The sequence below is a fragment of the Cervus elaphus genome, chromosome 31 (genome assembly GCF_910594005.1).
Source record: "Cervus elaphus chromosome 31, mCerEla1.1, whole genome shotgun sequence".
Classification (NCBI taxonomy): Eukaryota; Metazoa; Chordata; class Mammalia; order Artiodactyla; family Cervidae; genus Cervus; species Cervus elaphus.
This window is the reverse complement of record NC_057845.1, coordinates 23,432,316-23,448,481: the sequence shown is the minus strand read 5'-3', so window position 1 is coordinate 23,448,481 and position 16,166 is coordinate 23,432,316. Positions and strand designations below refer to the sequence as shown.

General features: G+C 36.2%; 1 protein-coding gene across 2 annotated transcripts in view; it reads right to left on the bottom strand.

The window, feature by feature from the left end:
- SAMSN1 (SAM domain, SH3 domain and nuclear localization signals 1) overlaps positions 1-16,166 on the bottom strand; it is a 93,660-nt gene that overhangs the window by 14,169 nt on the left and 63,325 nt on the right. For both annotated transcript variants that reach the window (XM_043892979.1, XM_043892978.1), the window contains exons 2-6: positions 15,875-15,946; positions 10,779-10,928; positions 6,436-6,565; positions 3,461-3,612; positions 79-285 (exon numbers count right to left, since the gene is read on the bottom strand). In XM_043892979.1, coding sequence (XP_043748914.1) covers positions 79-285; positions 3,461-3,612; positions 6,436-6,565; positions 10,779-10,928; positions 15,875-15,946 — 711 coding nt within the window. The remainder of the gene's footprint in view (positions 1-78; positions 286-3,460; positions 3,613-6,435; positions 6,566-10,778; positions 10,929-15,874; positions 15,947-16,166) is intronic.

Sequence of the window (16,166 nt, the reverse complement as noted above, 5' to 3'; positions counted from 1 at the left end):
AATACAAACACTGATCCATTCTTCTCAGTTATTCCATCTGTATGCCATCAAAATCAAACAGGCCATGGGTTTGCTAACCTGAAGGTGAATCCTCTCTAAAAACTCCTGCAGAGTCTCAGGCTTTTCCATTCCACTCCTTCTTTGTGTCTTCATCTTCTTGGGGGCTGCTTCTTCTTCTGATATGACATCCACATAAATGAATTTGAAGTTTCCCACCTTATTGTTCAACATTCCTGTCCACATCCCCATTGGCGTTTTGCAGATAATGTCTATGATATCTCCTTTCTAAAGACAAAGAAATATAAATTAGATTTCAGAGAACTCTGATGCTATGGCAATTGGTAAGAAAAAAAAAAACAAAACTGGAATCATTGAAAATTAGAATGAGGACATTCCACTAAAGAGGTTTAGAGTTAGAAAAAAATCTGAGAGGAAATTTCTTTTAAAAGTTTAAGGAAGCTATTTGCTAGTAAAGTTGAAGAAAACGCCAACATTCTTGAAGAAAAACTCCTAAATGTATTGGATGATGTGTTTATGTTTTTGAAATCATGTCAATTTATCAGCTTACATTTGTAGAGCATTCTGTAGTTTACAAAACATTTTGCATACAGTAAGCTATTTTATGTCCATAATACATCTCTTCAACCTATATGCTAGGTATAATTATTACTATTACTCTAAATATTATGGAAAGAGAAAGGCAAGGATTAATTTCTCAAGAATTCACAGCAAGTTAGTGGCAGCACCAGAACTCAAGCCTAAGTTGTTTGAATTAAAAAATGATGCTCTTTTTATTTATCCTGTCAAAACAATACACATATAGCCTCATCCCTGGAGGGGCTCCCAAGTTGGGAAGGGGAAGAGAGAGAAGTCTGTGGCTCTGTCTGTGCTTCTAGTTCATCAGAAAAACTCATATACTTTGTGAAATGAATCTACCTAAAGTATTGCATCCATCTAAAATAATGAAAATGTTCAGAACTTTGTACATATAAAATATGTAACAAAATTATATATATATTAAGGATAAATTATGCTATTTATTCTAGATTAATTAATACTTAATCAACTAGTAGTTATTTAATTAATACTTAGATTGAGCTTCACAGCAATAGTTTAAAATATGAATGAAATGCATTGGACTGACAGAATAATTGGTTTGTCTCTTTATTCACCTCTAAGACTAAGACTGCAGGAGTAATTGTTAAGAGTAAAAAACTTCACACGGGTATTTTTTTTGGTAAAGGAAGCTGATTTCTATGTAAATACAGTGTCTACATTTAAGAGTCATAATTACTCCTTTAAGACTTTTAGCTGTCTACCTTAGAGATTACATTATAGATTCTGACATTTTTGCCATTTTAGACATCTACCCTCAAACAAAGTGTTAAATCTGCTACTAAAAATATTTTTTTTCTGTTGCTCTTGAATGTGCATTCTTCCATCTAATACACAAATTGTATTTGTAAAAGTAGAATCCAATGTGATTAAAAGATCTGGTCTTTCCAATTTATGGACAGTTTGACCTTCTGATCCTATGAGCTGCTCATCTAGTTTTTCCTGCCATTACTATAGGGAATCAAATCCTAGGCTAGATGACATCCGTTAAGCAGACCTAGAAAATCCCCAGAAGCTCTAGGGGGTTGTCTCAAGGTATGGTGGTCCTATGCTGCACCCTTTAAACTTGTAAAAATCCATTACAGGTAAGCCCACAGGCTACAGGGACCAATCCAACTTCATTTTTGATTAGACCCTGGGTGGGGACAATAGTGTTCAATACCCAGTGGTGTCTGTGGGATTCTTATTGTGTCCTACAAGAGCTCCACAAACGTCCCCTTGAGCAGCGCTAGGGGTAGTGTGCTGGCATGGTATTGTAGGGAAAGATGAAATCTATCCTGAATCAAAATGTTTTCAATGTATTCTCTTCTGCTGCCCTCCCTCCACGATGGTTACTCGGCTATAATCCTCCTTTCCCCAAGACTTCAACTCATTTCATAGAAACAAGTAAGGAGCTAACTGTGGAAAGTAATGTTTTCCTCATTCTCCAGCTGAGCTTATTCTGATTTGATATCTTAAAAGGGATAAAAAAAGGAACTGAGTGCCTTGAATGTTCAGTAATAATATTAACACTTCATAGCTTATAATATTTATAGTTAACATTGGTTCAGTATTGACAGTATAGAAAATTGATCATTTCTACCCTTTAGCTATAGCGACTTTGTGTTACTAAAATGAATAATCCAACATCTATGAAGTATTTTACCACTAAATCTTCTTCTATTTGTACTATTGTAACACCTCCTCCCCTTGAGTATAAACAAAAGTATGAACATGATGAATTTCAAACAAATTTCATGATGTTAGTATGTTATATGACAGGAGTGGCTATGCAGATGTAATTAATATCCCAAATTTATTCATTTTGGAATTAAAAATAAGTTATCTGGATATTCCTGACTTAATCAGGTAGGATCTCTTAAAATAAAGATATCTGAAGCATGGGTGAGTTTTCTGCTATAGCTCTTGTAGGAGTGAACTGCTGTATTAAAGAAAATCATGGCTGGCAACCTCAAGGGACTGAGAATGGCTCCCAGTTAATACCCAGTAGGAAAGCAGACAACTCAGTGCTACACCCAAAAGGAACTGAATTATGCCAACAGCCAGTGAGCATGAAAAAGGACCCTGAGTCTCAGATATGATCACAACTTCAGCTGACACCTTGATTTTAGCCCAGTGAGACCTTAAAATGACCACCCAATTGAGCCCACATGTAAGACCTACAGAACTGTGAAATAATAATACATTTCTGTTGTTTGAAGCCCTTACAGCAAAAGAAAATGAATGTAGAAGGCAACAGTGACAAAAAGGGAATTCAGGAGGAAATATCATTGAGAGAAAATTGTCAGGTTACTCGTGGCATTTGCAAGTACTGACTAAAGTATTAAAATTGCCTGACCAATTCTGGTTCCTAAGGCATTTGCTCTCCTGGGCTCTTGCCTGATATTTCCACTTTCTCTCTGTCTCCTTGGGTTCATTACTTTTACTCCAACAAGTATCAAGTACAACTAGGCACTTCTAGTAACATGTGAGGCTTTTGGTAGTCAGAAAAAAAGTAGACAGTTCCTTCTTCCTTAAAAGGCTATGATTCTAGGAGGTGGGACATAGAGGATCTTGCTTGATTTATGTCATCGAGTGTTCTGTAAAGCAATTATCCTTCAATAAAAAATAAATTAATTAAAAAAAAGGCTATGATTCTGCATTATATACAAAACACAACTTTTGTGAATAGCCTCAAAAGACTGATCACCCTACCTTACCTCTCGTGTGTTGTTTGAATTCCTGCCACAGTACAGTCCTCAGTTCTCCTATTGGGAAGATATACTCACCCCTATTTCCCCATACTTGTACTTCCTGAAAGAGATCATACACCCATCCCTAGACAAACCATTCAGAATGCACACACCTTGATTTTGAGGGAATCAGTGTCATAGGGACTTGGTGTGAAATCGGTATGAACTCGGGCACGGCCACAGAACGGTCCAGAGTAGGGGCCGTCGTCATCGAGTCGAAAGCTGTCCCGGTTACTTGTACCATCTGAGCAGCTTGTTATTCCACCTGATGAAAGCAAAGCAGACATTAACAGTTCTTACTGAAGGTTCATAACATTCTGAACCATCACCTGGACATAACTCAGCAGAAACAATGCTGAGAAACAATTGGATGCCAGCCTCTTGCGGGGGTTCTAAGTGACTGATTGCAGATTCTTCCTCCCAGTCCTTCTCCATCAGAGACTTCTGTCCTCTGAGCCATTTCTGATCTTTAGTCAGTCAACATGATCCTTCTTTCCTCAACCACCAGTTCAAGAGCTCTCTTACTTCAGCCTCTGTGATCTGATCCAGTAGCACAGTGCTTTGAGCATTGGCTACTTGCTAAAGAGACATGAAGTATATAGCCTTAATGCCCTGTACAAGGCAGATAATGAATTCTGTACATGTAAACAAAGACAGAAACCTATAACAACAGTTTGAATTTTTGTGTGCTATTGATCAGGAATGGTCAAAGCATAAGCCACAAGTTTTCCTACAACTTACTATGATGTAGCAAAAATGGTGTTTCAGACTTCCTCCTGTGTACCAAAAGCCATTCTGAGACAACACCTCTATGTATAAAAGGTAGCATTTTTGCTTGTAGTGTGAATGACAGGGAAAGAGGAAGTGTGTTACAGTGTCTGTACTCCTAAATGGTTCAAAACTGTTCTAAACTGGGCTTTTAAAACTGCTCCAAAACCTTGCTTTCTGGTCCTCTTCCTTTCTGATTTTGAACCTCAAGGGGGAAAAAAAAAGAGAGATTCCATTTTTGCTGTCGAGGGGCAAGAATGGTTCACAGGGGTGGTTACGCTGAGTCTCCCTACCACCATCAGCCATCGCCTCTCTTTCTCCATTAGTGTGGTCCTTCGGTGTTTCGTGAGGGAGCAGGCCTAGTATCTCTACCATTCATTCAAATAAGTGTAGAAATAAGATAAAGATCCCTAGGGATGCTTCATTTTTTATATAATGAAAGTCGCTCAGTCATGTCTGACTCTTTGTAACCCCAGGGACTGTAGCCTGCCAGGCTCCTCTGTCCATGGAATTCTCCAAGCAAGAATACTGGAGTGGGTTGCCATTCCCTCCTCCAGGGGATCTTTCCAACCCAGGGACCAAACCCAAGTCTCCACATTGCAGGCAGATTCTTTACTGTCTAAGCCACCAGGGAAGCCCTCATTTTTTTATGTGGACTGGTGTAGAAAAGAAGGTGAGTTGCACCTAGTCACTGATATTAAGCTATGTTTGATAATGGCTAAGTGGACTCCCGTTTCCCTTATCCTCTCTTCCATGACCACTTCAGTCCCTGGCTTTTCATGGTATATTCAAGTTAATAAAATTCTACCCACATTTGGCATCACAATTTTGAATTTTAAAACTTCCAGCAGAAATGAATACTAATGAAATCTGAATTTCACACACATGCAAAATATACCCCTCAAATGTTTCTGTATTAGCTTTTACTTCACAAAATAGCTATTCTACAGCCAGTAGGAAAGCAGGAATAAAATTCAGGATATTTTCAACATCTGGTCTTTGTGATCCATCTTCAAATAACAGAAGCAGCTGATTTAGAATGGAAAATAAACTTTGCAAAAAACCATTTAAAAGCCATGAAAAGATTCAAAGGATATAAAACAGTGTACATATAAAAAATTTAAAAGGCATCCTTTAGTATCAGTAGTTTGATTAAAACATTGTAGCAGGACATATGACTGAAGCTTGAGTGACTTCTTTGTTAGAAATGATATTTTTTTAAGGAAATTCTTGTTGAACACATGCTGGTTCCTTTTTGTCACCTAACTGATATGTGCTCAGTCTCTCATTTGTATCGGACTCTTAGGAACCCTATGAACTATATAGCCTTCCAGGCCCCTCTGTCCATGGGGTTCTCCAGGCAAGAATACTGGAATGGGTTGCCATTTCCTCCTCCAGGGGGATCTTCCAGACCAGGGATCAAACGTGCGTCTCTTATGTCTCCTGCATTGGCAGGTGGGTTCTTTACCACTAGCACCACCTGGGAATCCCTAGCTAATTGGTGATATTCCTACTATTTAGTATTTACATACCACTTCACTTTTTACTCACTAATGCTGGATGGATACCTAGAATTGATGCAAATTGTCCTGTTCTTTTCAGAATATTCCAGACAAAAAAGGGAAAGGAAGGAAACAGTGAGAGGGGGAGGATAGGGAAGAAATAAATGAAAAATGGGGAAAAAATGAAAGCAAAAGAAAGAAAGGGAAGGAGGGAGAGGTAGGAAGACAGAAGGGAGAAAAGAAGGAAGAGAAAAGGAAAGAGTAAGTGGGGGATGGAGAAAGGGAAGGAAAAAAGAAAGAGAACAGGATTTTAGTTTTCTGAATATTTCAATTCTTTTAAAAAATCTGGATTCAAAATAATGCTAGTTCTCTCCAGCATACTTTATTGTAGGATTCAGATTTAATCACCAATGTGACCTTTTTTTTTTTTTTTTCTTATGCCTTCACTTTATTTATTTATTTTCATTTATTTTTATTAGTTGGAGGCTAATTACTTTACCATACTATAGTGGTTTTTGCCATACATTGACATGAATCAGCCATGGATTTGCATGTGTTCCCCTCCTGATCCCCCCTCCCACCTGTGTGATCTTTTTAAGGCCTATCCCAAGAGCCCTGCTGACCACAATGCTAAAATTTTCAAAATATTCTATAATTCTAATATACTATGTATGATTTTAAATAATAGCAATTCCATAGATTCAACATGCTAGTCAAGTAACTGGAAGCTTGTTGCTATTTTCACAGGCCTAAGAGAAATAGATTCATTGTTTTTAGTTAACTCAACCCAGATGTCCCATCTTGTCACTTATCCTTACTTGATGAGCTCCGTCCACTGTAGAGGCTGTCCAAGGAGTCACTGGTTTTGAGGGAGCTCTTCTCAATGTGGGTTCCAAGTGTGGGGTCGCTGTTCCGGTATGGGAGGGTATCCTCTCCATCTTCCTCATCCTTCAGAAAATCATATCAGAAGTTTAGTGCAAAGAACCGATTTCCTTGGAGACTTTCACTGTGTGCATTGATTTAACAAACAAGACAATACTTCAGCAATAAAATACTTAGGAATACACCAGCATAAAATATGAGTGTCATTAATCCTTAGCTCAATTTCTAGCAAAACGTTTTTTGGTATTCTTGGAAAAATTCTTTAGCTGAAACAGTCCACATTTTGGAATTTAACTGAAATTATCCACTTTATGTTTGTAATTAGAATGAATATCATACCAAGACTATTTAATCAGCAATGTTAGGTTTATTAACATTTGTGCTTTATCTGTTAAAGCGCTTTTATTTCTTCATACTCTCCTTATCATCTGTTTACCACCATTACTAATCCTTTGAGATCTGATATTACAAGTTTAAACTCTGCATAGTTGCTTCATGTCAGTTATTTGCACCCTACCAGATCACTAGATATGAATAAAACATGCACACTTTGCAATTCTAAAGCAAAGCTTATCTAAGAAGCTTTACAAATCTCATACGGTGCTTGCCACCTAGTCAAGTGAAAAGCAAATCTTGCATAAAATTAGGAAAGACAGACAATTTCAAAAGAAATTACATCTGCTTGAAAACATCTCAGATGTTTTCCATATTTAGATAGTTTCAACAAAACCTATGAATTTCTTAATACTCATCAAAATATAATTCAATATTCCTCATTTTTTTAGCATTTCTAAACATTGATAAAACTTCAGAATAAACATATGATATATGCTTACTTTGATTCTCTGCTTTTATCCATTCCTTTATTCATTTGTTCAATCATTCAGTACAAGCCTATAGAACATCTTCTAAGTACCTGGCATTGTTTGGGGGAACTGAGGATACCATGGTAAACAAGATTCAGGGTCATACCTTTAATAAGGTACATTTTAGGTACATTTTTCGGCTGTGTGTGTGTGTGTGTGTGTGTGTGTGCATGTGTACTCTTTGGGGAGGTTTGTGTAAACAAAATGAACAAGACAATTTCAGAGAATAAGTGCTATGAAGGAAATAAAACTGGATGAAGTGAGAGGTTTAGCTACTCACATTAGGTTTGGAGGAAGGTTGACTGATTTAGAGGGACCACCACAGACCTCCTCCAAATGGGAACAGAGTCTGCATTATTGACCTGAATGATAAGATGATGTGACTTATATGAAGATTTGGAGATAGTATTCCACTCAAAAGAAATAGCAGGAACAAAATAGCTAAACAAAGAGTTAACTTGAGTTTTGCAGAGGAAAGGGTTTCCCAGGTGGCTCAGCAGGTAAAGAATCCACCTGCAAAGCAGGAGGCGCAGGCAGTTTCATCTCCTGGTCGGGGAGATCCGCTGGAGGAGGAAATGGCAGCCCATTCCAGTATTCTTGCCTGGAGAATCCCACGGACAGAGGAGCCAGGTGGGCTCCAGTCCACGGGGTTGCAGAGTCAGACATGCACACACGCAGAGGAAAGCAACAAGGCCAGCACAGCTGGAGCTGAGTGAGAGCGAAGAGAGTATGAGGGTATGAGCTCAGAGAAGTAGACTGGAGCCAGGTCAGGAGGACTTTATAAGCCACTTGTAGTGACCATGCAAACCTCTTGCTGTTGGACCCTTCAGATGCTCAGATCTCTTGCCGTGGGACCCTTCTTTACCGACATCCCTAACTACCGGCCCTCTGTGTTCACTAACGTGTTCGCGAGGAAGCCAGGTACCAATGACTTAATTAGTGGGGCTACCATTTGAGTCCATCTGGTGGGATGCAGGGCTTCTTTAATGAAAACCTTGGGTTCGAGCACTTCCTGTCAATCTGGCCAAAGCTTTCTTAAAACAGTGCTAAAGTGTGAGATTTGAATGATCCTCCTTCTTTCTTTGTCTCCTTTCATAGTTACCAGACTTGCATTGTGTTCTACAGGATTTTCTTGCTCATTTTTTCTTTCTCTTCTTTATCCTGCACAGGCATTTTCTCCAGTAAGTCTTTGGTGTGTCTATTGCTTTCTTGGGGTCTACTTCTCAGAGGACTGTAATGAACACATCATGGTAAGGGAATGCATTTTGGTACTGTAAAGTTTTAACTGAGGGAGTGATGTGTTCTGAACTTGACTTTTCAAATATCTTTCTGGCTTTCACGTGGAGAATGGCTTTTATGGAGGAAAGAGTGGAAGGAAGGAAACCAATTAGGTAATCTAGGCATGAGAGGTTGTTTACTTAATCTAAAGCAGGATTAACTTACATGGAGATGTTAGGAGTTTTTAGATATGCTTTGGAGTTAAAACTAGAAGGATATGCTGATGAATTGCTATAAAGAGTGGGTGAAAGAATAAATTTTGAGTGATCTATAGGCTTTCTTCTTTTTTCTCCTCTCTCTCTCTTCCCCTTCCTTTCTTTCCAACATCTACAATTAGTACAGTTTTGCTTTTACTTGGAAGACAGGACAAGAAAAAAATTCTTTGTACAGCATAGAGAATCAGTAATTCCATTTTAGGGATCTCAAGTTCTAGATATCTATTATGCATCTAAGTGATAATATCAAATAAGCAACTGTTATATAACAGATAAGTAAAGAGATCATAGCTAGAGATGTAATTGTGAAAAACAAAGTCATGAGACAAAATGAGATCCCTTAGAAGAAAAACTAAACTGAGTAAAGCATCTGGGATCAAGCCTCAGGAAGACTCAATATTTAGAAGGACAGGGAAGAAAGCATAGCCAAGACAGGAAACTACGAGAAAGAAGGAAAACCAGAATGCCCAAAGAAATCATAAAAGAGAATGTTTCATATGTAATGAAGTCATCACTTGCATCAGACACAGCTGAGGAGTATGTAAGAAGAAAGAAAGGTGACCATTTGATTTGGCAACATAGAGGTTAATACTGATTGTGACTATTGTTTTAATGGAGTACTGGGGAGAGAAATCCTGTTGAAGTGGGTTAAAAACAGACTAGATATAAGACTAGATCAATGAACTAGAACTGAGCTCATAAATAAATCCATATATTTATGATCAGTTGATTTTTCAACAAAGATGCCAGGGCAATACAATGGGGAAATAATTGTCTTTTCAATAAGAAGTGTTGACATAACTGAATATCCACATTCAAATGAATGAAGTTGGACTCCTAACACATACCATGTAGAAAAATTAATGGGTGATATTCAAATTTTAATAGCTATAACTACAAAACTCTCAGAGGAAAACACAGGAGTAAATCTTTGTAACCTTAGATCAAGCAATGGTTTCTTAGATATAACACTAAAAGCACAGCTGATAATAGAAGAAATAAATTGGACTACTCAAAATTATAATCATGTGTGCTATAAATGATACCATCAAGAGAGTGAAAATACAATCCACAAATGGGAGAAAATATATCATATTGCAAATCATATATCTTGTAAAGGATTTGTATCATAATATATTGTTTTAAAAATCATAAAAGTCAACAATAAAAAGACAACCCAATTAAAAGAGCAGGTAAAAGATCTGAATAAACATTTTTCAAAAGAAGATATGCAAATGGCCAAGAAGCACATGAAAAGTTTGTCAACATCATTAGCCACCAGGGAAGTGCAAATCAAAGTATAAGGATAATTCTCTTCCTACCCGTTATGAGAGGCTAACATACAAAAGACAGACAGTAGCAAGTGTTGACAAGCATGTGGAGAAACCAGAACTCTTGCACACTGGTAGTGGGACTGTAAAAGGATGTAATCACTTTAGGAGATACTTTGTCAGTTTCTCAGAGTATCAGACAGAGTTACCACGTAACCAAGAGAAAAGAAGAATTTTTCCACACAAAATCTTCAACAAAGATATTCATGGCAGCATTATTTAAAATAGCCCCCAAGTGGGAACAACCCACATGTTCACCAACTGATGAAGCGATTAATAAAATGAAGCCGATCTATAAAACAGTATCATTTGGTAATGAAAAGAAATGACATATTACTGTTTGTTCTAACGTAAATGATCTATGTTCCTCACATACAACAGGTGGGATTTTTCTGAGTCTCTTGTTTCCTCTATTAAAATGTGAACAATAACTGTCTTCCACCCAACTTCTTGGCAAAATTATCGAGGAAAAAAGTATATTGAAGTCCTTCATAAGCTCCCAAGTACTTCTATATCTAGAAGAACCTGTTCCATCTTTTAAGAAACACATTAATAGAAAAATACGAAACAATTAGCAGAGGACACTTACCTTTTCTTCAGAAAGGGCTTTGATGTACTTTTTGCCCACTTTTTTCTTCATTGTCCAGGAAATAGCTCTCATTTTTTTACCTAAACTTCCTCCATTATGTGAAGTTTTGTTTTGTTCTCCACTTTCACTTACGGGTTCCCCTTCATATACCTAATTAGAATTGTTTACAAAAGACAAAATAATGAAGCAATGAAAAGCATTGATCTGAAAACATAGTTAGAAGATTCCAAATTTGTGGGCTCCCTGTACATTCTGTGCAGCAGTGTTCAAAATTTCAAACCATCTGAAAATAACGCATGTTTTTAACATTGTCTAGGTCTGGTTACCTGTATTACAGACTCAGAAAATAAAACTTGTGTTATTGAAAGACATGAGCTTCACATCTGAAATTATTAAAGACCATTTTAGCTATATTTTAATAGCTGTATAGTAGAATTACTTTAGTCCTTCCTGTTTATGAGATGGACAAAATAGAAAAATATGCCAGGCATGATGAGTGACTATCTACTTAGATGAGAGATATTTTTTGGAGGCCTTAGAAAGGCTATAGTATCTATCCATGCTGAACATTCATTAACATACTTTCTTGCTTCTTATAAATTGAAATGGTCATGGTTATTTTTTAAATTTTGGAGTTAATTAAATCCACAGAGAAACTGCAGTTTTTCCATCTTACAGGTGATGAATACGTGCACATTTCCAACATTCTCAAGTAACATTAATTATGAACTGGTTCCAGCCATTAAAACAGGGATCTTTATGTACTCCACATACTAATCAAATCTCTATTTAGGCTGCTTCTGATTTTTGCTTATTAAGAATTTTGTTAAACCAGTGATTTCTCATCTAACTCAGAATAAAACAATGTTCACAGCTCACAAGGCTCTATAACAACATAATATAATGTGATATAATGCAATTGTTATAATACATATTACAATATAATATTGTTGATATTTAGTCACTAGGTAGTCTGACTCTTTTGTACTACATGGACTGTGGTCCCCCAGACTCCTCTGTCCTTGGGATTTCCCAGGCAAGAATACTGAAGTGTTTTGCCATTTCCTTCTCCAGGGGATCTTCCTACCCAGGGATTGAATCCACATCTGCTGTTTTTGGCGGGCAGATTTTTTACCACTGAGACACCAAGGAAGCCCATAATATAATATATATATTACATTATATAGAGTGTATATGAGATAAAGAATTCAAACCATCTCACCCCTTGCTACTTCTCAGATTTTTCTTATTCACTATAGGAATGGTTCTCAAAATGTGGTTCTAATACCAATAGCAACAGAATCACTTGGGGACAATTTGTGTGTTAACAAACTCTACAAGTGACTTTGATACATGCCAACATTTGAAACAACTGCACTTGAGTACTGCCACACTAGTACCTCTGCTGTTTCTCTTTCATATTCCCACAATGTTTGTACTTGATTCAGCCATTGGCTTCCACCGGATATCCACAAATGTCTTCCTTCATTCATCCAGGTTTCCACTCACATGCCAAGTAATAGACGAGAAATGTTCTGACTGATCACCCCATTTGAAATAGCCCACAGGCGCCCACACTCCCTGTATGTTTACTGTGATTTGTTCTTCTCTTAAACACTTAACAATATCCAATAATATATTTGTTTGTTCTTTATATTTTACTGCCTGCATCTCCCACTCTGATATGTGCTGCATAAGACTAGAGATTTTATCTGTTCTATTCATCCTTAGTATCTAAATAATTCCAAGAACATAACTGACCCTCAATATTTTTTGAATAAATAGAACTTTTTATGTAGAACTTTGGCATTTTTTTCCCCTTGGAGGACATTTTTGGGTGACATATATTTAATACCCCAGATTTGTAAGAAAGGACCCTTGAAGGTCGTTTAGTCTAGCACTGTCCACCATCTCCAATAGGAATATAAAAAATCATGGGAAACGTCTCTTTAGTGAACTTGAATATTTTAATGTGAAGGTGTAATGACATAGTTAGCATCATTATTGATAAATACTATGTTTTACTTCATGTCTTACCCCAAATTGTCTATGATAAGTATGAATGGACAGCCAGTTTAAGTCCTCATTGCACTTTATTAATGTCTACAATCAGGGTTATAAAGGCAAAGATTCTTTGCCTAATTTGAAAGCACTGAATAAAATATAACTTGAAACTACTTAAAAATTTTAGTGTTAGGCCTTTTCTTTTCTCTTTACTTAAACTTTTTCTATCTTCACTGTAAAGTTATAAACTAAAATAAGAAAACATATTAGTTTATTACTATCTGTGTTAACTTACCATTGCCTAAGTTTCAAAAAAGTGCCATAAATGTTTTTAATTTCAGGCTTTTCTACAATTATTTACAGAAGCTTTGAGGAGACGAGGTTGACATATTTTTAATTTCAATATTTTTCTGTGCTTTTATCTTTGAAGCCTGAATCTCAGTTTATTTAGATGCTTATATTTTTTTGTTGTTGTTGTTTTAAAGTCTGTCTCCCCCTAGACTCTAGGCTTCATGAAGTAAGGATTTTCACCTGTATTGTAACAGTACTTTCTGAGTGCCTAAGGGAGATACTGTTGTAGAATAGATGCTCAATACACATTTATTGAATGAGTGAATGATGGTTTGCTAAACCATCTGCTTTATCAAGTTCACTAAATTCTCTCACAAATTGCTAGGCCACCATTACTAATCAATAAGTTTGAATGAGCCTGAGCAACTTTTATAGGTCAACTCTAGAATAAAAACTTAATAACAGTAAATATATCTATGTAGGATTATAGAAAGTTGAAGGTTTATACAATATGGGAGTTTGGGGCTGACATGTACACACTGCTATATTTAGAATAGGTAACCAACAAAGACCTACTGTATAGCACAGGGAATTCTGCTCTATAACAATCTAAATAGGAAAATCATTTGAAAAAGCATAGACACTAATATATGTATAACTGAATCACTTTGCCCTGAATCTGAAACTGACACAGCGTTGTTAATCAGCTACACTTCAATATAAAATAAAGATTTAAAAAAAGATCAACAGGAAATCCCTCACGCTAAAAAAATTTTATAGTTCTTCTCACTCTATACTCTTGCCTGGAAAATCCCATGGACGGAGGAGCCTGGTGGGCTGCAGTCCAGGGGGTCGCTAAGAGTCGGACACGACTGAGAGACTTCACTTTCACTTTTCACTTTCATGCATTGGAGAAGGAAATGGCAACCCACTCCAGTGTTCTTGCCTGGAGAATCCCAGGTTTCGGGGGAGCCTGGTGGGCTGCCGTCTATGGGGTCGCACAGAGTCGGACATGACTGAAGTGACTTAGCAGCAGCAGCAGCACTGTATACTATTTGTAAAAAAAAATACATTTGGGTTCTCACTATTTGTGTTGTATAGGGCCTCTCACTATTTGTAAAAATTGTATAAGGTTTCTCACTATTTGCATTGTATTATTTGCAATTATGTAAATGTTGATAGACCATAAAGCTACATACAATTTTATATATTTATATCCATGTAGGTATAAAGGTTTATGTATAAGTTTTTATATATATAAATATATAGGTGAATAAAATAGGAAATATGTAATATGTATATATAAAGGGATATAGTATGCACACGTGCATATATATGTGCCAACGGAGGTATTTATAAAGAAATAGTAGATGTCATTTTCTTTCTACTTTTGTCTACAATATCCATTGCTGAAATAAACATATTTAAAGATAATATAGATAGATACATATAGGAATCTGAAAAATATTCTGAGAAATTAGACATGATAAAGAAAATTCTTTGTAAAAAATAATAAGGCAATATCTAGAATGAATAAGATGTGCATAATATCTAAAGCCTATTGATCTAAAACAAATCTACCACATGAATAAATAAATCAGGTTACATGTAAATCCATGGCTAATTCAAGTCAATGTATGACAAAAACCACTACAATATTGTAAAGTAATTAGCCTCCAACTAATAAAAATAAATGAAATAAATAAATAAATAAAAGGTTTAATGATAAATATATACTTTCATTTTTCTCAGTGTATATCCCTCCTGTCTACTATTTTGTTAGTTGTTATACCTTCTTTAATCAGTTTTCACAGGTGGCCCATGATTTATGAGATAGTATAACAGAATAGCAAACTTTGAACAAGTTGTCGCTTTCTGCCTTTGTCATTTATGACACATATGATTTAGAAGTAATTTTGTTCAAACATATTTCTTCAATGATAAAATAAAAATAATAGTATTTCCTACTTACAGGTAGGTAAAGTGCTTAATGTTAATGTCGTGCTTACTTCCTGGTAAGTGCTCAATTAAATGTAGTGATGATGATGATGTCAATAAGCTTATAGGAAGCTTTTCTTAAGCTACATTTTAAAGTGTTCATGGTTTGTAAATGTATACATATGGGGCTTCCCGAGTGGCACTAGTGGTAAAAAATCTACCTGCAATGCAGGAGACATAAGAGACTTGGGTTAGATTCCTGGGCCAGGAAGATCCTCTGGAGGAGGAAATGACAACCCACTCCAGTATTCTTGCCTGGAGAATCTCATGGACAGAGGAGCCTGGTGGGCTACAGTCCATAGGGTCACAAAGAGTCAGACACGACGGAAGAGACTTAGCACAAACGCATTCATGGAATGGTCACCACTGATTTCACGGTTGAATGTCCACCACCATTTCAATGTGTACAGAGGTGTGAAAGTGTAAATGAGCAGCCTATGCTCTCCTTAACTAATTTCCAGTTAAGCCATTTAATCACTTCCTAAATTAAAACAATTATAACTTACATACAGTTTAACATGTATGTCATTTCATATGTGTCACTTTAAATTATAATTCTCTTCTTAAATTGATGTTCTGCCTTCCCAAACATCTGTTGGGTTTCTCAGATAGCTTTTTACTCTTAATGCCCAGCATGGTGCTAGGTACTAAATAATTGTTCATTTGTCACAAAAAAATGTATGCAAGGCTATGTTTTTTAAATATATATCTTTTGATTACTATAATTTGCAAAAGTTATATTGGCTTCATAATTTTTCATAATGTTTTGTATAACACTCATAAAAATGGAATGGAATACTAACCCCGGTCGAATCATCTGGTTTTGCTGTGGAATTATTCCGAAAACGATCAAAGTTCCCAAAACTGCTGCTGCGCTGTAAAATAGGAAAGAAAAAGCAAAAGAAACTTAGGATTTGTGACTTTCATTGATAAAACTGCTAAACATATTAGATTATGGCTTAATAAGCCCAAGTCTCTTGTGAATACAGGATTAAAAAGACTCTTCTTTCTGGAGTATCTAAAGGTGCTGATGGTATGTTAGTATCATTCTAATATTTACAGTTCATAAAATGTCTTTTATGTTTATGATATAGT